General features: G+C 50.3%; 4 protein-coding genes across 4 annotated transcripts; 2 read left to right on the top strand and 2 right to left on the bottom strand.

Moving 5' to 3' along the window:
• The first annotated feature begins 703 nt into the window (after nt 1–703).
• On the top strand, nt 704–2,089 carry LOC117847848 (uncharacterized). The gene has a single exon (XM_072292926.1). It carries the CDS (start codon nt 863–865, stop codon nt 1,934–1,936), a length of 1,074 nt encoding a protein of 357 aa, XP_072149027.1. The 5' UTR covers nt 704–862; the 3' UTR covers nt 1,937–2,089.
• LOC117847847 (sucrose transport protein SUT2) lies at nt 2,023–6,630 on the bottom strand. Its single transcript, XM_034729134.1, has 5 exons — nt 6,018–6,630; nt 4,169–4,899; nt 3,998–4,061; nt 3,883–3,926; nt 2,023–2,482 (listed from the first exon to the last, which is right to left on the bottom strand). The coding sequence occupies exons 1-5, from the start codon at nt 6,496–6,498 to the stop codon at nt 2,309–2,311; spliced, it is 1,494 nt and encodes a 497-aa protein (XP_034585025.1). The 5' UTR covers nt 6,499–6,630; the 3' UTR covers nt 2,023–2,308.
• Nucleotides 6,631–8,501: 1,871 nt separating this feature from the next.
• LOC117849419 (uncharacterized) lies at nt 8,502–14,711 on the bottom strand. Its single transcript, XM_034730959.2, has 2 exons — nt 13,969–14,711; nt 8,502–8,832 (listed from the first exon to the last, which is right to left on the bottom strand). The coding sequence occupies exons 1-2, from the start codon at nt 14,709–14,711 to the stop codon at nt 8,502–8,504; spliced, it is 1,074 nt and encodes a 357-aa protein (XP_034586850.2).
• A 3,043-nt stretch (nt 14,712–17,754) lies between these two features.
• LOC117846822 (G-type lectin S-receptor-like serine/threonine-protein kinase At5g35370) lies at nt 17,755–20,906 on the top strand. Its single transcript, XM_034727915.2, has one exon. It carries the CDS (start codon nt 17,986–17,988, stop codon nt 20,704–20,706), a length of 2,721 nt encoding a protein of 906 aa, XP_034583806.1. The 5' UTR covers nt 17,755–17,985; the 3' UTR covers nt 20,707–20,906.
• Nucleotides 20,907–25,116: the final 4,210 nt, after the last annotated feature.

Raw genomic sequence — 25,116 nt, 5'->3', positions numbered from 1 at the left:
TATTAACAAGTAACCTTTTTAACCTCCAAATTACACAGTAATGAACATATATTCTCATGTAGTACATTGTCGTTAGTAATGAATATAGAGTCTCATTTCATTATTAAAAAACCCGTGATTTTCTCGTCATTTGAGAACCAGGAGACTAGGTTGGAGGCGGGCGAAGAGGGTCCCGTGCGCCGACGCTGCAAGGGCCTGTTTGCTTAACTGCCTGGACCAGGCAGCAAGATGCAGGCAGCAAGCAAACAGGAGGGAGGGGCATCCAACCGCAGGCCGTCGATGGGTTAACTGCCTGGACCAGGAAGCAGCAAGATGCAGGCAACAAGCAAAGCCCCAAGTGCCAATAGGCAGGACCACAAGAGGCCGGAGGCGACAGTTCCAGGCCCGCAAGAAAGCCGCCAAAGGCCGTGGGCATTGCTCATGCCTTAATACTGGACGCGGCATGTCCCTCACTTGGTTCTTCTGGTGCTAACAACTAGTGTTAACTGAGCATTCTTACATTTTGTATGTTTATTTTAATTTTTGTTTAGAGTGGCTTGTGGTGGGCTTGCTGTTAGAATTAGCTTTAGTTTCAAAACTGACCTAAACGCATCAGATAAGCATTATATGCAGACACCGAGGCCCACGATTCGGGCCTGTAGCTAGGCCCATGATGATGATGACCAAGATGACCAAGAAAAAGCAAGCGGACGGACGGACGGAACACGTAGCCCAGACAAGGCCACAACCACTAGTTTTCTTTCTGGTGGGTGCTGCGTGCTGGAGCAGAGTCCCCTCTCCTCCACTCTCTCTCTCTCTCTCTCTCTCTCTCTCTCTCTCTCTCTCTCTCTCTCTCTCTCCATCGCCGGATTCAGAATTTCAGATGATGGCCATGGCCGGCCGGCTCCAGGTGCTCTCCAGCCCCACCGCCGCGCCAGTCGCTGCTTCTTCTCCTTGCCATCATCATCGTCGCCTGGCTTGGAGCCGGCGTCCAGATCCAACAAGATCATCATCAATAGTAGCAGCCAGCAGCAGTAGCTCCTCGTCGTCGTCGACCATCAGCAAGGGCAATAAGGTGGTGACGCTCGAGCTGACGTATCTGGAGATCAACAGCTGGGTGTGGGAGGTGCAGCAGCAGGGCCAGGGCCAGAGTTCTCCGATGCGCATCCTGGTGGACCCCCTGGTCGTCGGCAACCTCGACTTCGGCGCGCCATGGCTGTTCGACGGCGCGAAGAAGAACCCCAAGGTGAAGGCCCTGGGCGTGGACGACCTCCTGGCGCTGGAGCCGGGGCTGCTGCTCATCACGCAGAGCCTGGACGACCACTGCCACGTCCGCACGCTGACGCAGCTGTCCGCCCGGGCGCCGGAGCTGCCGGTGGTGACCACCCCCAACGCGCAGCCGGTGCTCGCCTCCCTGCCCACGCCCTTCCGCCGCGTCACCTACCTCGAGCCCGGCCAGTCCACCGCCGTCAACGCCCAGCTCCGGGTGGTGGCCACCGCAGGCCCCGTGCTGGGCCCGCCGTGGCAGCGCCCCGAGAACGGCTACGTCCTCATCGCCGGCGCAGATGACGGTGGCCACGGCCTACTCTACTACGAGCCGCACTGCGTGTACGACGACAGCTCCTTCTTCCTCCCGGACAAGAGGCGGCAGCTGCAGGCGGACGTGGTGATCACGCCGGTGGTGAAGCAGCTGCTTCCGGCCAACTTCACCCTCGTCTCCGGCCAGGAGGACGCCGTCCGCCTGGCCAGCCTGCTGCGAGCCAGGTACGTGGTCCCCATGAGCAACGGCGACGTGGACGCCGGCGGACTCCTGGCCGCCGTCATCTCCAAACAGGGGACGACGCAGTCCTTCGAGGCCAAGCTGTCGGCGGCGCTTCCCGGGCAGGTGCAGGTTCTCCAACCCACGCCCGGCGTGCCGTTGCAACTGGAACTGGACATCATACCGCAAAATCAGTGAGGTTTTAGTACTAGGGACGACACTAGCTGCCTGCTCTGCTATTGTTCTCTCTGTATGGAGTACACATACAACAGCAGCCCTGCCAGTAAATCGTAACTCATGTAACTTTTATTACTCAATTATAATTAACCTCCTGACATACATACACATATACATACATTCCTTCCATGTACGTAAATAAAGCACAACAAATGATGGAGAGACAAGGCAAAAAATAGCTCAACAGGGCAAACCACCAAAAAGGAAAGGACACCCCCATGAGCGTGCAGTGCAGGACTTGGATGTGTGCCCAACCCGACCAACCGCAAAGAATCGTTGCAAGTTGCTTGCAACACCTCCACAGCATGTATGTAACAATGGTGGCTAGGCAACTTATCGGTGCGTCCCGCCGCCTCTCCTCCTCGACGATGCAATGCGTGCTCGTGGAAGCCCCAGAATAGCCACCAGCCCACCGATGAAAGATGCACCGGCTGCCACCGCAAAAGCAGGCGCATTTCCACCGCCGAACAGTTCATCCCATGGTCCACTACCAAGCGACACAATAATCTGCAGGAGGTGCCAGTGTCAGCAATATCCGCAAAAGCTGCATCACCATGTATCCTGGCTCCAGTCGAGCTTCAACTCTGGGAAATAACATGCCAGTGTCCCTTTTTTTTTTTTTTTTGCCATAACCTAGTTTGCCAATTTATGCTCATGCTAAACATCTGTGTAAATGGTCCTGATTTCTCTTACACACACGAGTTTTACAAGGCTTGATTTGTACCAATGCGGACCACAGTTTTTTTTAACATACACAGTACAAATAAGATGGCTGATCCTAATTGTGAATTTAGCTTATTTTTAGCTAACATGGTCATTGGTCGCAATCCAGCGTTCGATTTCTTGATGGAAATCGTGGTGCAAGACAGGGAATGAAAACCTGATCACTTTTATATAAACCTAAAGATTGGATTTCAACATTCGCTGATTAGAATTTAGAACTTCTTCAGTTTCATGAATAGGCCAAGTAAATCACCTGTAGTTGTAGTATGGGTGTTCACAACTGACTCAGGTGTATCGTCATTTATCAAGCATTTGCTTTCACTTCAAATTAGAGGTCAGTTGCACATGTTGAGGCTTTGCTGGCACTGTGGATTATTCAAAGAATTTGGTGTGTCCGTCTGGTTTGTGTTGCCAGGTTTCAGACTTGCCAATTGTCTCCTCAGTGTGGCTTCACGTGAAGCTTTTGAAAAACAAAGATGATCTCACACGTTGATTATTCCTTACTTCAGCCGCACATGGTTGGTCAATGACGACTCATGATTTCTACTATCGAAAGGAATTTCGCTCTACGTGGAGACTGTTGTATTATGATCCAAATCCTAGACTATTTGTGAAAGTTTCTCCTATAGGGAATTCACTTCTGTTGAGATAGAGCCAATGCAACACCACTGCTTCTACATTATTCAACGATACAATGATTTCATTTTTTTTCTTGAACACGCAGGAGAGCTGCGTATCAATATATTAAGAACAAAGGGTTTTTAGGAAAAACCCAGGATACAGCTAGGTTTTTTATGGATACAGTGATTTCATCATCGTGGGTTTCTTGTTTGTCTTGTGTTCTTCTATGTTGCCATGTGTTACAATTAACTGAAGACCAAATCTGTTCTATCTGTAATCTGACACTACTATAAATAAAGATATAGACAACCAACATCATTTCAACCTGCAACTCAAACCGTCTCTTATTGCCTTTAAGATGCTAAGAATATAAACCATTTTTAAAATTGGGTTCTGGAACCAATTATCACTTAGAGCAAATGTTATTGGGTAAGATTACTTGGATCCATTATCTACTGATCAGTTTAGGCCAATTACCCTATGACTGCTCACAGTTGCACTGGACTCCATATACACATAGTACTGAACCAAAGCCGACAAAAAACATTAATAAAGGTAATTACCTGTGGTATGACAATAGCTAAATTTAGGATACCCATTGCCAGACCTGCAGGGGATAAATAGAAAAAAGTTAAGAAATGCAATCATGATGATAGTACGTACTCAAAATGGAAATACCTTGGCCAAGACCCAGATTTTCAACACGACTAGCAGCCATTGCATATGGTATACTGTATGTGATCTGCAAACAAGGAAATAAATTGAATATACCACATGGACAACATACAAGTGAGCTGGAAGTAGACAAAAAAATATCATTCTGTCGAAAAAGACAATCTTGTTACTCACCGCCAGGGGTGCCCCTAAAATTGTAAAAACCACCAGGGAAGCAATGACAATGCCAGTTGGAGGTACTCCACTGGGAGGATAATCCATGTTCTTTGCAACATATGTTATTACGAGCATTGCCACAAAGCATAAAGCCATTAGTATATTGGAGACACCCCATACTAGTCCAGCTCCCCACTTCCTACATAGCTTTTCTAGTACAACAGAGGTGAACCCAAGAAGGACAGAGTTCATCATTAGGCCAAAAGAACCCATTCTCACACCATCATGGTAACTTTGGGACTGTTCTGGGTTGTCTGGGCTTCCTCGGTAGATCTCTCGGCCCATCCAATCAGTATCAAAGAGGATAAAAGGAAACCATCCAATCCATGTAAGGGCAGTGACAATTAAGACCATCCAAACTGGTAGTGTGAAGTATCTGAATGACCCAAAAAGCTCCCAGAGGAAAGCTTCCTGTTCGGTACCTGGATGTTCTGCTTCATCACCTCCAAAAGTTTGAGGCTCTTGCGCTGATGATACAGTGATGTAGGTTGTGATCACCAGAATAATAATGTCAAGAAGAAAGGCAGACTTGAGGTTGGCACAACTGATGCTGCAGGATGGTGTAACAGTGAAAGGAAATATCCTATACCAGCCACTGTATGCTCCGGTGGCATATCCAAGTATGTTTCCCAGGGCCATGAAGAGTGAAAAGTATGCATTAGCAATCCGAGTCCTCCTTGGGTCATTCTCTGCAATATAAAGGGTTGGAAGGGAGTCATTTCTGAGTTTTGACAAGAGAAGTAACGTGTATGTATTATAAACCATTAGCAGAAAAACACAATTTAATGTGCGCACAAGCCTGGATCAGAATCACGGAAACTGAAAAGCTCCCTCAGATTGGCCATGGGCTAGCTGAGCTACTAAGTTGCGTCAACAGAAAATACTTAGATGATCGTCTATTTGTTTTACCAAAAAAAAATCTGAAAACTATGCTGTCACCACGAGCACAGATCATACCATCACAGAGTAGCGTCGCATCAGATGTTGCCTCTTAGCATACAAGCCGATAGCAGCCCGCAGCCACAACCATTCTCAGCCTTGCAATTATTAATGAGGGCCCTTTAATACCTGGCTGCAGGCAAAAGATGCGGACTGTCCTATGATTCCAAACTTGCAGCAATAATGGTGTAACACTTGAATATCTCTCCCTGTGCAGGCCTACCGTGACAATTCGAAAGCGATCCCTTGACCTCCCCCCACACTCATCCTGAGTCCCACATACAGAGAAGAGTAGCATACATATCCTTATAGAGAGGTTTGGGGAAAAACAACAACAACAATTGGTGGTGACATATGTATACATACTAACCCCTAATTATTCATTACTTGTTTGTTGTCCGGGCCTGCTAAACTTGATGCTAATGATGGGCCAGCTGGCATGGCAAAAAGACAATCAGGGCCATACATAATCCGGAGCTTGGCGAGGCAAGTAAGGTAGCCGTCGTGTAAAATGGGGATTGAGGAGGTAGGCGAGCAACGTCGCATCGGAGCAAAGAATCTGGGCTAAAGCGGAAAGCGACGCCTGTTTTTCTTTCTTTCATTCATCAGTTATAGTACTACTACTACTACATATGGGAAGGCATATACTCCGTAGGCAGCAGAGAGAGAGGAGAGAAATATCGGAGGCCGTTTTTGGCTTGGCCCCTCGCGATGTGGTAAATTGCTTGTTGGTTACGCCACGAATCGCGTGCGACGGAAGCGAAATCGAACTGCCCAGGCAGCAGTTCCTGCTTGATTGTTCTTCTCCTCCTAATAAAAATCGAGAATATAATCGACGGAAGAAATAAATAAGGAAGAGTTTACCGACCGGTGAGGTCCGCGAGGAATGCCCTGCAGGGCCCCTGCGTTGCGTTGTTGCCGACATCGAGCAGCCAGAATCCGAGGAGGTAGACGCAGATGGCGCCGAGGCGTGTGGTGCCCGGGGTGATGTCGTCGCCGAAGAGGCGTCCGAGGTCGGCGGAGAACCCGACGGTGAGGACGGCGGCGGCGATGGAGGCGGCCCCCGCGGCGATGAAGGGCCTTCGGCGCCCCAGCGGGGAGGCCGCGGGTGCGATGCGGTCGGAGAGGTGGCCGACGAGGGGCTGGACGAGGAGGCCGGAGAGCGGGCCGCAGAGCCAGACGAGGCTGGCGAAGGCGTGCGGGATGCCGAGCTCCTGCACGTAGGGGGTGAGCAGCGACAGCTGCAGCGCCCACCCGAACTGCACCCCGCACGCCACGGACGCCGCGCGCAGCAGCTTCCGGAGGGGCACCTTGCGCGCCGGGGGCGCCGCCGCCGCCGTGCGCGGCATGCCGCCGCCTCCTGCTCCGACGCGCGAATCGGATTTGGTGGTCTGGGTGGGGGGCTCGCTCCTGGATGGAAGAGGAACGGAAGAGGAGCAGAGGCAGAGCGGAGCTGTGTGTGTGTGTGCGCGTGGCCTGCTATTGATAATCAATCAATCGAATTGAATTCTCCAGAGAAAGAGAAGGAGAGAGAGAGAGAGAGAGAAACAACAATACAAAAGAGAAGATGGGCCCCCGCTACTTGCCACGGCAACCGCTGTCACGCTGGCCCACCGCGCCCCGCCTGCGTGTCTTTTTCCCCCACTTTTCAAATCCCGCCCCGTGCTGCCGTGCCCCAAGGAGGAGCAGTTGCTCCCTCCCCCTCCAGAGCACTAGCTTGTAATCCAGCGTAGGGTAGTCTTGTTTGCTTTGTGAGGCTGAGTGCGTGTCCCTCTATATTTTTTTCTTGCTGCTTGCCACCAGCTTGGTGATGCTTTTGTAACCGTCTTGATACCCCTGCTTCCTCTTACTTAGATGCGGTTAAGCATGATTGTGAAAAATACACTAGCTTGTAATTGTTAAACATATATTAAACAATATGAACAACATCATCGTGAATTCTATAGACAAGATCGATCACACTCCTGTTGCGAGCTCATTGTTGATGGCAGTTAACACGCCAGTTTATGAACCGCAAGCGCACGAATCATCGTAGTTTTTTCCTCAGAATATCCCATCCAAGGTTTATCAATCCGTGGATCGGCAGCAAACTGGTTAGGGTTTTTCTATCTAGCTAATCAGATCTAATCCTACCATGAAGCACGAATTGCATATAAAGGTAAACCTAATCGTGACATAAGTATTGGACAGGATAAACATATCGCATCCATATATATGAGGTAACACAACCAAAGGTAGCATGAGCCTATTATTTTCTTATTGTAGTTCAGCCAAAGTGATAACCAATCTATGTAGCACCTTGATAAAGAGTCATCTCTAAGAAAGGTGGCTCGCAAACGGCCTACTTTCTTGTGGTCACCACTGCGAGGTATGTGTTAATGTCTCCGGTTTTCCAAAGCTTTACCTCAAATGACTCTCACAATACTCGCCATCGATCCTACTCAACATTACGCAATCGTTCGGTCTTTTCCTCCCACATGTTGTCGCCACACAAGGGTAATCACACCGACTTCCTACGCACTACTAAGATGTATCCGAAAGACATAGACTAATCACCACGATTACATCAATTCCTACTAAGAACATATGCTAGCTAAACATATGAGAATAAGCATGCATCATAGTAGATCAAAATAAGCACAAGATTAGATTGATATCACCATCGTGTATACATAAGCCTTGATGATCACAAGGCTCGGCTCCAAAACTCCACCATGGCTTCACCATGCAGGGATGACCATGGCGGCTAGGGTCTAGCCTAAGCCATCTCCTAAACAACCTCGAAGACTTGCAGTGGCCCTCAGCTCACTCTGGTGTGTGTCCCTCTATTCGTCGACTTCTGGTGGATTGATCTTGTGCGTCGATGAATTTTGGGCATTCTTATAGTTTGGAAGACGAGTGGCTGAAATAAGAAGGTGAGGGGAATAAGGAAAACCCTAGGCCAATCGGTCTGTGGAGGTCCAAGCTGATCGTCATGACCCTTCCTTTTATCCCCTCATGCCCAACTCCGTCGCCAAGTCTCCTCTGATTTTTTGGAAGCTTATTTTTGTATGTATGTGGACCTAGCACGTTGATAGCTTCAAGATGAGATTGATCTTTGATAACTCTTCAAATCTCCACTTGATCTTCTTTGCTTCCTCTTTGATCTGGAAATGAGACTTGCCATGTCTTCACAATCTTAGCCCTTAAGCATGTGTTTGGTTTTGGAACGATATGGGTTGGGTTGGAGCTCACCCCTTTTATGGGTTGGAGTCGACCCATCTCGTGTTTGGATGAGAGGGATAGGTTGGACCTAATTTTTTGTTTGATTGGAGGGATTGAGAAGGTTGGGATGGATGGTATTTTAACACCATTAGCAACGGGTCCCAACTATCAACTGCGGGGCCCACATGTCATCATCACCCACATTATCTTCTTCCTCTAGCCACCCTCCGTCTCCCCCGCGCCGCCGCTCCCCTACCCCTGCGCTCCCCCCTGCGCCACCGCCCCTCTGCATGCACGACCACCGCTCCTCCCTTTCCCGCACCGCCGCTCCCTCTCCCTGCGCCGCCGCTCCTCCCTCTCCCCTCGCGTCGGCCACCGCTCCCTTCCCCCGCGCCAACCGCCACCCCTCTCCCCACGCCAGCCGCCACCCCTCTCCCCGCGCCGCTCCTCCCTGTGATGCATGCGGAGGGCGACGGGAGGAAGCGGGGTTGGTGGGAAGATGGAGGCGTCGGGCAGGCGGCGGGGGTGGCGAGCGCGCCTGCGCTAGCGAGCGCGAGGACCAAGGGCGGGCGGGCCGGGGAGGTGAGGAGGGAGGCAGCGAGCACGCCGGCGCGCGGGTGATCGAGGGCGAGCGCGGAGACGAAGAAGCGACGGTATCCATCTGGGTCAGGACGGTCCGCCCGTTTTGGAGAAACCATTCCAACCCGCATCTACGTGAAATATTCCCTACTGGAGTCACTCCAACCCACATGTATTTCCAACCAAACAAGGGACCAACTAGGTCAAACCTGTCCCAACCCACTATCCAAACACACAGTAATCTTGGAGGAGTGCTTGCTAAAAAATGAGCATCGGAGGGGACCAGAAGACCCTTGGCCGATCGTCTTGGGCTTCACCAAGATGATCGCCCTGGGCTCTTTCTGAGCCCGGTGGCCTTCGTATTTGACAAGTTCGTTGCTTGCTCATGGCTTTATCGAAAAATATGATTTTAGGTCCAATTTCCTGTAAAAACAGAATGTCCTCCAAAATACAATGCATATGCGAAAACGAGGTTATTTCAGGTGCCAAGTGGCGGGTTAGTATAAGAATATGTATGAAAACACCACTTAAATGATACTAAAAGTATGTCAATAACGAGCGTCAACACTCATCGCCTCGGCCTACCTCTCATCTGATGGAGCGAACACAACCTGGCACTACTGGAAAACTCAGCATTCGTCCCGAGGCTCAGTACTGGTTGTGTTTTGATCCGGTACTAATGCTCGCCTAACGGCTAGTCCCCGAGGAGCCCCTCGTGACCCCCTTTAGTACCGGGTGGAGGCTTTACCTGATAGTAAAGGTCACAAATTAGTATCGATTGAAGCTTCCAACTGGTAATAATGTTCCTGAGGGTCTTTAGTACCCGGTGCAGGCTTCACCCGGTATTAAATCGCAACCTCCCCTCACACGTTGTCAGCACCCCTTCAATCTCTTACTCCACACTCACCCCCCTCCCCACACTTATCCGATCATCCCCTCATTCTCTCACCCATTCCTCTCTCTCTTCTTCTCCCCACTGAATCCCCTCTCTCTCCCTAGCTAAATCCCCTCCCTCTCCCCCACACAGATCCTATCGCCGCCCTCTCCTCCCCCCCCCCCCGCTTGCCCCTCACCTCTTACATGTGGTGAGGAGCGGCGGCAGGGCAAGGAGTGGCGGAGGCAAGAAGGGAGGATGCGGTGAGGTGGCGGAGCGTTGGCACGGCATGGCGGAGCAAGGAGCGGCGGCAGAGCTCCGGCGGGAGGGCACGGCGGCAGAGCTCCGGCGGGAGGACGCGGCGGCAAAGCATCGGCAGAGTGTGGCGGAGCAAGGAGCGCGTGGATCTTGGAGTAGCCTCCACCTCCTTAAATCTGGCGGGCACGGCAACCGGCAGGCTGAGATGAGGAGCGGCGGTGGTGGCAATCGGCGGCGGTGGCTGAGTAGCGTAAGTACGCCGCCTCCCTCCCTCCCTTCCTCCTGTGCAAGGCTCAAGTGCTATGCGATCGGGGCTCGGGCAGACGGCGGTGGGGTGCCGCCGGAGCTCCGGTCAGCGGATTTCTTTTTTATTATTTTTTAGTACCACTTCAGTACAAGTTATTTGACCCGATACTAAAGGTCCCCCTTAATGTCGAAATAGTAATATCGGTTGCACAACCCACTACTAGAAAAATGACCTTTCATCCCTAGCCTTAGTACCGGTTGTTTTTAGACCCGGAACTAATGGTAGCATTAGTACCGGATCCAAATTTGGGGTACGGCGGAGCCCCTCTAGTACCGGTTGGGGCCTCCACCCAGTACTAAAGTACCCTCTAGTACCGGATGGAAACCCCCACCAGTACTAGAGCCTCCCCACTGTCCGCCCGGCCGCAAATTTTTTTATTTCCACGGCCTTATCTCCTCCCAGCGCCTCCTTCCCCCTCACTCTCCTCCCAGTCCTTAGCGCCAGAGCTCCTTCTCCTAACGCCTCCTTCCCCCTCACCTTCCTCCCGATCCTTAGCGCCTGAGCTCCTTCCCCCAGTGCCTCTCCCTCCCTCTCCCTTCCTCTCTCAGCCCGCCTCCCTATCCCTTCCTCCCTCAGTCCACCTGCCTCCCTCTCCCTCTCCCTCAGGCGGCAGCGGCACAGATAGGCGTACGGCGGCGGCGGCGGGATGGCGGAGGAGGCGGTAGAGGAGGGCGTGGTGGCAGGGCTGGTGGTGGGGGCCGGCGAAGGGGTGGAAGAGGAGGAGGAGCGGCGGCTGGGGGTGGAGGAGGAGGGGCGGCGACTGAGAGTGGAGGAGGAGGAGGAGGGCGGCGGCCAGAGGCCACCGATGGGGGGTGGGTGGCGGGTGGCGAGTGGCGAGGCTGGCAGTGGGGTAGGGGTGATTGCTTAGTACCGGTTGTGGAACAGGTATTAGAGGGGGGTTTTTAACCGGTACAAGAAGTGTAGTGACTGGTACTAACGGGGGGTTTGGACCCGGAACTGAAGGCGCAATTACTATAGTGTGTGCCTCGAGACACGTGAATAGATGCTGCGGGGACAAGGGGGAAGAATACATCCAAGCTGAAAAATGAAACACATAAGCAATACCATGAGAGAAAACGATCGGAACATATCACGATGCTCTACATGTAAATTGCAAATAAGCCCACCTAAGGATGTACATCCTATCTTTGCATTTTTGAAACAAGAGAGGGAGAAGGGAAGGCCTGAGGTTTTTAACGTGAGAGAGGCGAGAGAAGCGCGGGTGCGTGGAGGGGTGTGTGGCTCGCTAGCAGAAGACGCGTGCTGTGTGTCGACCGCCGGCAGCCTGAGGGCGTTTGAGCATGGTCTCAGATTTAAGGCCTCAAGTCCACATACATCTTCAGATGATATTTTTTCCAAATTTCATATTGCAGCACATCAACCAGCTAAAATAAAAGATAGGGTGTTTGACCGAAGAAGGAAAAGATCGAGTGCCCAAAAGATTGGAGCAAAATACAGCTGAAACTGAAGTTTCAAGTTTCAATTTCCTTTGATTTATCAAACTTTGGCCAAATATTTGAATGTCAAAATGAACTTTAATTAATTACCAAACATTGTGTGCATGTCAATTTCAAGTATCTACAAGATTGTGTTTGGTTGGCTGGCAAGTACATAAATAAAAATGAGAGTTATCAAGCCCTAAACCTAAGGTTTCAGCCATTTAATCAATAACTTTGGTCAATTTCAAGGTGTGGGTCAAAACAACAGTTTGACCAAGGTTTGGTTTTTTAATCATTAAACTTTGTTTTCACAGATCCAGAGCACATTTAGGTGAAAGTTTATATATTATACTGAAACTTTCATATTGGAGATATGTTAGGTGTTTACTAAAAATTAATTATAAACATCAGCTATAAATAGTTAAATTGAAGGACGGCATCAACACTTAGGTTCTTCAAACAAAAGTTTAAATGAAGGATTGAATTTGTTTCAACAACTGAAACATGTTCATGATTCAAAAATGGTTCATTTAATATCTTAAACTACATTTGACCAAAATTTTCATATTTATACTTTTTATTATTATTTAATTGCAAAATTAGCATAAACCCTTAATAAAATGCTTATTAAAGATGAACTCATATCGCATGTGACCAACTGCTTGCAGAAATTATTAATTGGATTAAGACTAATAATTACATGTGCAAAACACCAGAGGTGTGACAACTAAATATTTCCACAATCTTTTTGCTATATATACATGGGCCTTCAAGATTTATTTGAAATTTGTTGATTATTGCATGCAGATGTCACCATGAGAAAGTCTTTGTGTTGCGGGAGGGGTTGGCAAGGGGAGGCAATCCGTTAATGGTATAAGGTGAGAATAATATGACATGAAATATACACAAGCACATAAACTAACTTGAATATAGCATATATAATAAGCAAATCTACATGAGTCTTTGCTAAACAATCAGGTAAAACCTAAGGATTGAAAAAAAAAGTGTTTTGCAATTTGAGCAAAAAAAGGGAGCAGCCAGTTAGTTGCGATTCACAAACTTGCAGTTGGATAGGAGGCTTTAATTGTATTTGCAGCAGGAGTGCTGCAGCAATGCCAATACGAAATAATTAGGCAAGGCACGCCCCGAACGCTGGTGCGTTTTGTCGAGTAGAGGAAGATGACATAATGCGAATCGACAGGTTGTGTCACGCGCCTTGCCACCTAACGAATCAGTCATGGGCACCAGCTGGATCCGCCCCTGGATGAGAGGGGGGGGCTCACCATCGCCACCGCATCCACCCGCCGCCGCCGCTCCTCACTGCCACGAGTAAGGGGCGTGTGAAGGGGGGAGGGGAGGGGCAGTGGGAGAGGGAGGTCCGGTAGGGAAGGAGACGCGGGAGGAGAGAGGGAGGTGGAGGGGAGCGGACAGGAAGGGAGCGAGCGGATAAAGCTTGGGGGAGGAGGGACTGAGGAAGGGCTCCTGCACCTTTTCCGCTGATGATTACATGGGATGTAATCTAACAGGTTTATCATAAGGAAAATGAGAACGGACCTTGCTTGGGTTGATATCCCAAAAATATTATTGCCTTTTCAAAGAAAGGATCACATGCATGTGTGGGGCTTCGAAAAGACTAGATCAGGCGGCAGATCGAAACGGGTGACGTGGCTAGGTAGAGGGGGCGCGTTTTTCTCTGGAACTAGCAAGATGCCCGTGCGTTGCTACGGTTGGAATAAGGAGTCTGAATGTGCTAGCGAAAAAGCACTTCAGTTGTTGCATGAACACAGAGAGAGTAGTTAGAAATCTTGTACATACTGAGCTCTAGAATAACAATCCTTTTGCCTCCCACGGATGCACAAGGGAAGAAGAAGGGAGTGTGTGGGAATATAAGGAAACACATGGAGAAGGGAACATACAATACCAATACCACATGCATGTTATTATTACGCATATAAGGAAAGACAATACAAGCGAAACAACAGTAATAAACGGTAGCAATCTGAGTTTGCTAGACCATTTATCGATCACCCCATGCATGATGAAAAGAAAAGAAGGAAAATTTATATGTATATCAATATATGGATTCCTGCCCGATGCATGCATCTTATTATTCATATATAGGATGACTGAGATAGATCAACGGTGGTGTCCCTTGGCCCAGGCTGCGGCGGCCATGAGAGAGTAGGCGAGCTGCCCTGTTTGGCGCTGCACCTCCTCCCTCACCATCTGGCGCACCACCGCCATGAGCTGCGCCTGCGCGTTTCCTTCTTCTTCTGGCATGCGCAGCGGCAGCGGCGATGGCTGCTGGTCTGCAGCTTTCATGCCCGTCGCCGATGCCCCGGCTTCTGGTTCCGGCAGTGGCAGGCCCAGGGTCAGGGACAGAGACGTGGACGGTTCGTGCAGAGCGCCGTCGTCGTCGCGGTGGTTGTTGGGGTTGAGAAGCCCTAGACCAGAAGCAGGTTGTTGATCGGCCACCGGCGGAGCGCTGTCCATGTCCTGCTGCAGAAATAGCTGCTGGGTTCCTCCTGCAGCAGCAGCACGGGAAGAGGTGGATGGTGCTCCTGCCGCCGCCAACGCCGCCGCTCGGCGCCTGCACCTGCGCAGGTTGGAGTTCCAGTGGTTCTTGATGGAGTTGTCGGTGCGTCCGGGGAGGAGACGCGCGATGGTGGCCCACTTGTTGCCGTAGCGAGCGTGGGCGCCGAGGATGATGGCGTCCTCGTGCGCCGTGAAGGCGCGGTGCTGCACCTCGGGGCTGAGCTGGTTGCACCACCGGAGGCGGCACGACTTGCCGGAGCGGCCGGGGATGGCGGCGCTGATGAGGCTCCAGCGGTGGGGGCCGTGCTGTTCCACCAGCCTCGTCAGCTGGGCGTCCTCCTCGGGGCTCCACGACCCCTTCTTCATCACTACTACTGCCGTCGCCGGCGGCGGCGCATCGCTCGCCATCTCCATACCTTACCTTGCTACTGCAGATCTGCACTGCACTGCACTGCACTGGGCACGTTCTTCAGTTCGCCGGCCGGCCGTATATGTAGCGTTACGTGCGCGCGATCGATCGGCCGGCTGTGCATGCCATGTCATGAGTGCGCGCACGGCACCCGGTTTAATTTGTTGCATGCGCTACCTTTTCTGTGGAATATGCTTTGTTTGTTGAAAGGAATGGATCCATCCCCAACGGCTTACCTTGTATGAGTTTGCATTGTGAACTGATACAGGCAGGGACGCGAGGGCGTTTTTGTACGTATAGTACCTGCTACACGTGTGCACGACAGCTGGCCGTGGGTTCGCATACGTGGACGGGTAGCCATGCAAAACATGCATGCTGTGATGTCCAGGCCAGACGGCCACGCCAAGCAGCCTGCTTGTTCCGTAGGGATCGATCGGCCCATCGATCGCAACGAAACAGCTGCTGAGGGATCCGTTTCCTTGTTGGTTGCATGTAAATGCGGCGACAACCAAAACCAAGCGTACCATTGCATTTGCTGCTCGCGTGTAGGTTCCACCACAACGACCCTAACCTTTCTTGTTACCTACTCACTTCGTCCCAAATTGTATGTCCATTTTAGCATTTCTAAGTTCACAATTTTTACTATGCATCTAAATATATATTATATCTAGATACATAAAAAAAGTTATAAATCTAGAAATACCATAACGACCTACAATTTGGGATGGAAAACGTACATGATGACGAGACCATGACGAAATCTTCAGAAAAGTCATTGTAACTTGAAATCAAAGTTTAGTTTTGCACTTCATAAACTATAGCCTATCAACTTCTAACACAAATCGAAATGAAAAACCTAAGGGTAGGAAGAAATCAGAATCTACTGCCTTCAACCTAAATCCTCAATTTCTAAAAATCCCCTTTCCTCTGATAAAAGGGGGAAAGTAGCGGCATAAAATAGGGGACAGACCTGACCGTAGCTCCTGCTCCTCCCTTCGCTGCTAGGATGCGCCATTCCCGCCACCCATTGCAGATCTGTGCACCGACGGCTCTAAGCTCAAGTTTTTGCCAGTCAACAGGAGCGTGCCGACGAGCCCCTTGCAATGTACACCATTGAAGATATACCCATTGCTCTAGCCTGCAACTGGGAAGTGGAGCACACTTATTAGAATTGTAATATAAATACGCTGCCTTTTTCAAACATAAATTGCATCATGTCTTAGTGGTAGTGCTAACTTGTTAGAATCAAGAGGTCATAGGTTCAACCCCTGTTATGGACACTCTTAACTTTTTTATATTTCTTCCTTTTTTTTATCTCAGACTGAGTTGTGGGACCTTGCCAGGTTTTATGACAAATTGGAACACCTTATTTCACAACTCATGCTTGCATGGGACCCCCCTCAGTTTATGACGTTTTTACACACCTTAGTTTTCAACAAATGCTTACATGTGGGATCCTGGTTGGTTTATGACATTTTCACGGACCTTATATAATCACAAAACCACCATGAAACAACGAGTGACGTTTTTTTGGATATCGGGTGGCAACTTTTATGATGTTCCATAACTCTATCACTAAATTTGCTCGGATATAAAATTTTATGACAATTTCAGCCAGAAACGTCATAAATTTATGATAAGAACAAAGGTGTCATAAAATTTTTGTCATAGTCCGGAAGATTTCTTGTAGTACTGTCGGTTCGAAAATATTATTTTGGAAGGGACCGATAAGGGTGCTAGGTTTATTTTCGGCAGATTTTTTTCAATTTTTGAAATTATGGACAAATTCTAGCCGAAAATAATTGGTATTACCAATATGACAATGGACCCTTCACCACGGGTAGCTAGGATCAATTTTCATAGAAAATCGAAGATTTTTGGCTAAAATTCCGAACTATGCTATGGAGAGACATGCACATGGTGATCATGCAAGCTAGGATTTTTTAAAAATTGCCTGAGAGAGGTTTTTGGACTGCAGGTTGTATTCCGACAAAGTACAGGGTTTTTTTAAAAATTTTATGTGCTAGGCCTTGGATGGCGGGTTCGATTCCGACGATGTTCGGGGTTTTTTTGAAACATTATCGGGGCTATCTTTATCTAGACTACAGGTTGGATTTTGATAAAGTTTGGGGATTTTTTGAAAAATCCCCACCTGTGTTCGACGACCTGGGGCGTCCGCGCTCGATCCGACATCTGAAATCTTTTATGGCGACGTGGACAGCCTCCCTGACCTTGAGTACGATCAGGTTTAAGTCATTAATATAAATTCTATAACTTTCCGGATCGTTGGCTTGGAGACAAATAATTTGCGAATTCATTCATATCTTGTTGTTTTTCATGCCGCTCCATTGTATTTACTATTAAGAGTTCAACTGGAACATGACCAAGAAATTAGAGGTCATGGAAGATACCAGTTGCTAGCACACAAGCAATTAGACACATTCCACACAGACACACAAGCAATTAAATATAACAACTAATACTAATCAATCTCATCTATTTTTTCACAGACAAACTAAACCCATATTTACGCACGGGAACCTAGCAGTATCATGAATGAAAAACATGAACAAATAGAGAAAGAGGAACAGAGTAAGCAAATGAATGAAGAACGACGCAACGACTAACCAAGATCTTATTCGCAGCTTTGAGATCCTCTAGTGTTGTGCATACAGAATGGAACATCAATTCTCCATGTAAATGATGCATATATGCACACTGGTAATGAATTACCTGCGCCTTGATCACGGGTTTCATATTTAAAAAAGCTGATCATAAAAGATTTCTCGTGCAAGAATGCGGTGGTCTACTTTGGAGTTGCCACTGGTATGCTGAAATTGTTAGCGAAAAGGACACTTGATGAATGAATATATGATTAAAAGGAAATTTGATGAATGAATATATGATTTGGAGGTTGGTTGGAAGCATTAAATTAAATCCGGCCGCGCAACAAACAACGACCCATCCATCGTTGCCTATCTTGTCAACTAATCTAATTGATTCCCTCCAAAATTTAAAAAAATAGTCCACTTGCTGAGGCAGGCAAGGTTCCGGGTCCAACTCCAGCTCCTCGTTTCCATACCTCCCCGGCGCGGCAGCTCTCAAAGTCAACGCCGCCCGCCTCGCCGGCGTTGCAATCAATCCCATCCCTGATCCCTCTCTCCAATTGCAATCCGATCCCCCTCCACCATCGGAGCCTCCTATGCGCGCAGGAGCACGCGCGCCCCTCCCATGGCGCCGCCCCCTGATCTCCTATCCCGCCTGATCCTCCTCCTGTCGCTGGCCGTGGCCGCGGCGGCGCGCATCGTGCCCGTCCAGTACCTGTACCCGCCCTTCAACCTCACCTACTTCCACTTCATCGACACCAACGGCGCGTTCCTCCTCTCCCCCGGCTCTAACTTCTCCGCCGCCGTCTACAACGCCGGCGCCACCGAGGCCTCCGACTCCCAGTCCTGCTTCTTCTTCTCCGTCCTCCACACCGCATCCCGCACCCCGGTCTGGACCGCCACCGCCGCCGGCTCCACCCTCCTCGAGTCCGTCGTCCTCTCCCTCTCCGCCACCGGCCTCAGGCTCTTCGACCCCTCCGCCGCCCAGCTCGACCCCGCATGGTCCACGCCGCGCCTCCGCGAGCCCGTCGCCGCGCTGCGCCTCCTCGACACCGGCGAGCTCGCGCTCATCGACGCCCGCAACGCCACGCTCTGGTCCTCCTTGGACCGCCCCACCGACACGCTGATCCACGGCCAGCCGCTCCGCCTCGGGACGCCGCTCACCTCCTCGGCGTCCGACCAGGACCTCTCCCCCGGCGCCTACCGTCTCGTCCTCACCCCCAACGACGCGCTCCTGCAGTGGGCCACCTCCTCCTCCTCGGCGTCGCCGGCCTTCCTCACCTACTGGGCGCTCTCCTCCGACCCCGCTGCCGTCCAGGACTCCAGCCACGCCGTCGCCTCCATGGCCGTCAACGCCTCCGGCATCTACCTCCTCGCCGAAAACGGCAGGGGCACCGTCTACAGGCTCCTCTTCCCCTCGCCGCCGCCGGCGGCCTCCTCCAAGGGCATCATCCTCAAGGTCGACCCCTCGGGCCGCCTGCGCGCGCTCACCCTCGCCGCCGGCGCGGCCGTCGCCACCGTCTGGGCCGCGCCGGCCAACGACTGCGACCTCCCGCTGCCGTGCCCCTCCCTCAGCCTCTGCACGGCGGGCGGCAACGGCTCCACCTGCATGTGCCCCGACGCCTTGAGCACCTACTCCAACGGCGGCTGCGCGCCGGCCGACGGCTCCTCGCTGCCGGCGGCCATCCCACCCGACAGCAGCTGCGACGCCGGCAAGGCTGTGAAAAAGGTCAGCTACGTGAGCCTCGGCGCCGGGATCGGGTACCTGCCAACCAAGTTCGCGCAGGCCGATGCCTCCGGCGACGCGCTCCCGGCGTGCCGCGACCTCTGCTCCGCCAACTGCTCCTGCCTCGGCTTCTTCTACAGGAACTCCTCCAGGTCCTGCTTCCTCCTGCACGGCCGGATCGGCTCCGTCTTCCGCGCCGGCGCCGACGCCGCCGCCGGCTTCATCAAGACGCTCCCGCCACCGCCGCCGGCTTCATCAAGACGCTCCTTGAGCCTGATAACCATCGTTTTCGGCATCGTGTTCCCCACCGTGGCGGCGGTGCTCATGTCCTTGCTGCTCTACGCAATGGGCGCGCAGTGTCTCAGGCGGCGCCGGCCGCAGCATCTCAAGAAGAGCACCAGCAGCTGGTTCAAGCTTCCGGCGATGCTCTCGTTGTCGCGGGCCGCGTCCTCGGCGCCGTCCGCCAGCGAGGACCTCGGCGACGACGAGGACGTCCTCATCCCCGGCCTGCCGACCCGGTTCACGTACGGCGAGCTCGACGCCGCGACGGACGGGTTCAAGTGGCAGATCGGGTGCGGCGGGTTCGGGTCCGTGTTCCGCGGCGAGCTCCCCGACCGGAGCACGGTGGCCGTGAAGCGGATGAACGGACTGGGCGCGGGGCAGGGGCGGCGCGAGTTCCTGACGGAGATCGCCGTGATCGGCAACGTCCACCACGTGAACCTGGTGAAGCTCCGCGGGTTCTGCGCGGAGGGCGCGCGGCAGCTGCTGGTGTACGAGTTCATGAACCAGGGCTCCCTCGACCAGACCCTCTTCCGGCGCTCCGGCAACAGCACCGCCGCGCTGGAGTGGCCGGCGCGGCTGCACGTGTGCGTTGGCGCGGCGCGCGGGCTGGCGTACCTCCACGGCGGGTGCGACCGCAAGATCCTGCACTGCGACGTGAAGCCGGAGAACATCCTTCTGGACGACCGCGGCGGCGTGAAGATCGCCGACTTCGGGCTGGCCAAGCTGATGTCGCCGGAGCAGTCGGGGCTGTTCACGACGATGCGCGGCACGCGAGGGTACCTGGCGCCGGAGTGGCTGATGAACGCGCCCATCACCGACAAGGCCGACGTCTACAGCTTTGGCATGGTGCTGCTGGAGATTGTGCGAGGGAGGAAGAACTCTAAGAAGCAGCCGGAGGAGGAGGAGGAGCACGCCACCACCGGGTCCAGCGGCGGCGCGTCGTCGGAGCACACCACCAGTGGCTACTTCCCTGCGGTGGCGGTGGAGCTGCACGAGCAGGGGCGGCACGCGGAGCTGTTGGACCCGAGGCTGGAGGGCCGCGCCGACGTGGCGCAGGTGGAGCGGGTGGTGCGGGTGGCGCTCTGCTGCCTCCACGAGGACGCGGCGTTGCGGCCGACCATGGCCATCGTGTCCGCCATGCTCGACGGCAGCATGGACGCCGCCGAGCCCCGCCCGGATCTCCTCCGCTACCTCAGGATGTACGGGCGCGGCCTCGTCGACCTGCGGCCCGCCGCCGTCGGGTGGATGGCCAAGGGCTCTGACACCACCGCCGGCGTCAGCAGCAGCTGGTCGCCGCCGTCCTGCGTGTCGGCGCAGCAGCTCTCGGGGCCCAGATGACCGATTAATGGCAATTTGATTTGATTTTGTGCTGCCATATCACTCGTAGCATCATCATCATCATATCATATAGTTAGTATATATAGGTTTTCTCCTCCTTTTTCTTCCGTTGAGGGATCTTTAGTTGACAGTTTTTCTTTCTTTTTTGAATAGATGCATCTCTAACTTGTTTGGGAAAAAAAGAAACGGCAATTGAACTACCATGTTTGCCACAACACATGTAATGATGTAAAGCCAAACACATTTATCTATGAAAAAAGAAAGGAGGGCCAAACAAACTGAAGCCAAAAATGCAGGGGGCAGCCAGCAGGGCAGCAGGAGCTGCTTACTGGCATGCTTGGGACGGACACCATGAGAGATGGCTCCCCTCTTGGTCAATGTCAACCCACACATCTGGCCATGCTTGTTAACTGACACGTACTGAAACTGCAGAGTCCATCTTCCTCTTCCTCCGAGGTAGCATCCACAAGGTACTGCTCGCCTACCTAGTACAGTGAACAAATTGTGGAGTACTCTACAAATCAGGGGAAAAAAGCAATATGGATCTTCAAGAGCAAGGAAATGTTTCAATTAATTCAGAGCAGTCACGAACCGTCAGAATGTGGGCAACTATAATAATCATTTGAAAAACTAGTCCGAATGGCGCGCCATGCGCGCCTATATAAAAATTTTTAAAATCAAACTCCAAATTAGCTATATTTTAGGTCGTATTGTTTTTTCGAGTACCGTATAATATTTTCATGTAGAAGAATTTGTCGTTTTTAGATGTTTAACATATGTGGCATTGATGGATGGTTGGGATTGAAAAAATGAAAAACGGAATAAGTTATAAATAATTAGAATAATTTTGTAAAATTATGTTTATTTGTAGAAACAAAATAAAAAATCTAGGTACATGAAAGGGCCTCTAGCCAAGTGGTTAGAGCACTTGAGTAGCATTCAGCAAGCGACTTCTCGTGGGAGTAAAGTAAGTAGGTCTGGAATAATAAAATTATAAAAAAATTAAATAGGAGATTTCCTGCTGACTTTGGTAAAAGAAATTACATTACAACATTACATCGTAAAAGGAAACTAAAACTCGTATGATGGCATTTTATTTGAAGAAACAAAATAAAAAAAGGTAGTACAATATGACGCGATAACAATAGATTGTAGAAAAAAAATAAAAAAACTCTAACACAATGCAAGGTTCATAGTAGTTACAGTGTCACAATTTAACGATAGATTGGTAAAAATAATCAAGAACCGAAAGCTGGCATCATGAGAAAAACAATACGGCCCACCAGCTTCAGCCGGGCCACGCAATTGGCGGGGCGGCATACACCGGAAGAGCAGGGACTGGAGAGAAGCGGAGAACAGGACTACGGTGCCTAGAATTACAGCAGCAGCACACTGAAGTCATTCCCAAATATGTGCAGGGATGCGTGGGTTCCAACTAAAAGAATCACATCACACTTACACTTAGTTGATATGATTTAGCTTCTTTAAGCACAAATGACAAAGTGTATGTCATTGCAACACATCCTCTCCGAACACTTATACCGGTCCTCTCAATTTTCCAAGTACGTACTCCCTCCATCTAATTAGAAAACTGTTGTTCTACCTAGGAACTCTAAGGACAGATTAACAAGGGTAACAATGACTTGACTTTTGGGACAAATTTTGGATCTTAGAAATTTATTTATTCTTTGGGACAGAGGGAGTACGATGTACTAAAACACGCGATGGCAGTTCCAGGCTGCGTTGAACATTTTCAACAAGATAAAAGCAACTGGGAGTGACAGTATGTATCCGAAGCAATAGAAAAACAAACAACCTTCATCGCACTCACAGGCTCACAGCAGCTACTGCACCAAGCAAAATACCATCGTCTGAATTCACCTTTGACCACAAGGCCATCGATATACAAGATCCCAGCAGACTGTTCCCCGCAAAAACCACCAGAGGCAGTAAATCAATTACAGCCTTTGAATTTGGTTCGTCTCATTGCATCCAATGAAGTGGTAACGATATTACTGGGAAGTACTAGTATCATCTAATCTACTCCCTCCATCCCAAATTGCTATCGTTTTGACTTTTCTAGATACATAACTTTTATCATGCACCTAGATATATATTATGTCTAGATAAGTAGCAAAAGCTATGTACCTAGAAAAACCAAAACGAATAGTAATTTGGGACGGAGGGAGTAGTTTTCTAGAAAAAGAAATGAAACAAACACAACTTGGCAATTCTTGTCAGTAAAAAGTTCTCGGTGTCGGTTCCGTTCAGTGTTTGACCCAAGAACAATGCATTACCAACCTGGAACGATGGCACAGCAGTTGGGCTACAGTCAACAGAAATGGAGACTTTCCCTTTGTTGGGATGAACAAGGCTTGGTTTTCCCAACTCAGCCTGCAGATGAACATTCAGAGTATACACAAGAGAGAAATGAAAGAGGAATAAGTAGAATACATATGTGATAAATGTGAAACAAGTCTATTTCGGCATTGGCTAATTAGCAGCGGTATTAAATTGGCAGTGTTGATGATCAATGGTAACCAATTGATTGATAAGCTTAACGGTGCCTTGGAGCGCTAGCAAGAAATTTTAAAGGAGATGATGAGTTGAACACAAGACAAGATTACGCATTCCCTGTTCTTTCCGAAAGGAATTCCGTCTTCCTTGTGATAGAAGAAGAATTGGCTGGCTTTAGGGGGGATTGAGGGCGCCTTTTTAAGTTAGGCAGCAAAGTGCAGGGGAGAGAAAGAAATGGAGATGCATAACAGGAATCATCATTCATTCATATATACATTGACTCGTAGACCTAGTCTCCTTCAGGAGAAATTTGCTGGATCAAAAGTTCATCTTGAACCGACAAACCACAAATTCATCTCGAAGCGACGACTAACCCAAAATTCATTTGGACCAATAGCATGAGTACAAGAGATAAGCAGATTCACCAGGATGGATTGGGTCCTCTGATCGCCAGGATATGATGTCTCTAGGAAGCAAGACGAAACGGGGAAGAAGAAACGACAAAAACAAAGATGTGTGGATGAGAGAGGTGATAGTAGGTGGATCAACCGGGGAATCTGCCGGAGAGGGCCATGGCGAAGAGGAGGACGCCGATGTAGAAGAGGACGACGATGAGCTTGGTGTGGAACAAGGCGAAGAAGAGCTTGACCATGAACACCAGCAGCAGGGCGTTGAACAGCAGCGTCAGCACCACCTCCATCCAATCCAAGCAGCTTGCGGTTGGTGATGGCCTGCTGCTGCTGGTCTGGTGAGCTGTGGAAATAAAGGAAGCAATCAGCGAAGGAGGAGACAGCGACATCCTCTTCCATCTGTCTCCACTCTATTATTATCTGCCTGCTTTAGTTAATTTGTTCCCTAATTAATCAAGCAAGCACACGAATGAAATTATTATTGGCTAGCTGGTTCAGAGAAATCAAGAACCAAGCCAAGCATGCATTGGCGTACGTCACCACAGATGAGCACTAGTCATTCATTAATCGGAGGAGATATATGTGTGTTGTACAATAACCTGCAGTACACAGATGGATGAACATGAACACAGAGACTCGGCTAGGCTTTTCAGTAGACGAAGACGTAGCGGCCGTGGTAGGCGTCAAACCCGGGCGGAGGCGGAGGCGGATGGAAAGCCATGGAGAAGAGCTGCAGCGCGGCGAAGAAGAAGACCACGATGAGCGCCGACTTGAACGTCACCAGCAGCAGCAGCAGCAGCAGCAGAGCATGGAACAGGGCCACCACCATATTATACACCTCCGATCGAGGATTTCAATTGAGATGGAAGTTTTGCCTCCACCATTATATGAGGTGGAAGCGAGGGAACAATTACTTGTGCAGATCAGAGGAGATGGATGGTCACTCGATGTTGACAGTGGGGAATAATTAATATGACACGTGCTGAGTCAGATCAAAACAAAGGAGAGAGACGTAACAGATCCATAGATAAAGTGGTACAGTATTTTTTAAGAAAGGAAGGTAATCTGCTTAGGAAGAGTATTATATGGTTTACGTCAATTTATAATGATTCAATTACCGAAGAAAATCTGGCAATCAAATAGCCACCCTGAGGGGCTAAGATGCATGATGCATGTATGCATGCAACCAAACATGATGGTGTTTCAACTTTTCTAAAAAAAACATGATGGTGTTCCGTGCATTCAGCCTAGCTAGGCGATGCGGTGTAAAGTTAGGGGATGCATTGTCCTCCCCATAATCTCACAACCCCACCTAGTATCCACTATCATCGTTGTGAAAGCCTCCACCTAGCCCACGTAGTAGGTGGGATAGCCTCTCCGACCACCCCCTCCAACCCTTTAAGACTACAATTTTGGATGGTTTTTGGTCATTCACATATCGAATACAGTCAATTTTTTCTTTTAGCTTTTCACGTTCATTTAT

The sequence above is a fragment of the Setaria viridis genome, chromosome 3, assembly GCF_005286985.2.
Source record: "Setaria viridis chromosome 3, Setaria_viridis_v4.0, whole genome shotgun sequence".
NCBI lineage: Eukaryota > Viridiplantae > Streptophyta > Magnoliopsida > Poales > Poaceae > Setaria > Setaria viridis.
The sequence above is the reverse complement of the archived record's forward strand: the minus strand, read 5'-3'. Positions and strand labels throughout refer to the sequence as shown.

Coding starts and splice junctions, on each gene's coding strand:
- LOC117847847 (XM_034729134.1), bottom strand. CDS start 6,498: ATGCCGCGCACGGCGGCGGCGGCGCCCCCGGCGCGCAAGGTGCCCCTC. Junction 4,900..6,017: donor ATTCCTCGCGGACCTCACCG/GTCGGTAAACTC, acceptor TTTATATTGCAG/AGAATGACCCAAGGAGGACT. Junction 2,483..3,882: donor TAGCTATTGTCATACCACAG/GTAATTACCTTT, acceptor CACCTCCTGCAG/ATTATTGTGTCGCTTGGTAG.
- LOC117849419 (XM_034730959.2), bottom strand. CDS start 14,711: ATGAAGAAGGGGTCGTGGAGCCCCGAGGAGGACGCCCAGCTGACGAGG. Junction 8,833..13,968: donor CTCATGGCCGCCGCAGCCTG/GGCCAAGGGACA, acceptor CAACCCCGCTTC/CTCCCGTCGCCCTCCGCATG.
- LOC117847848 (XM_072292926.1), top strand. CDS start 863: ATGATGGCCATGGCCGGCCGGCTCCAGGTGCTCTCCAGCCCCACCGCC.
- LOC117846822 (XM_034727915.2), top strand. CDS start 17,986: ATGGCGCCGCCCCCTGATCTCCTATCCCGCCTGATCCTCCTCCTGTCG.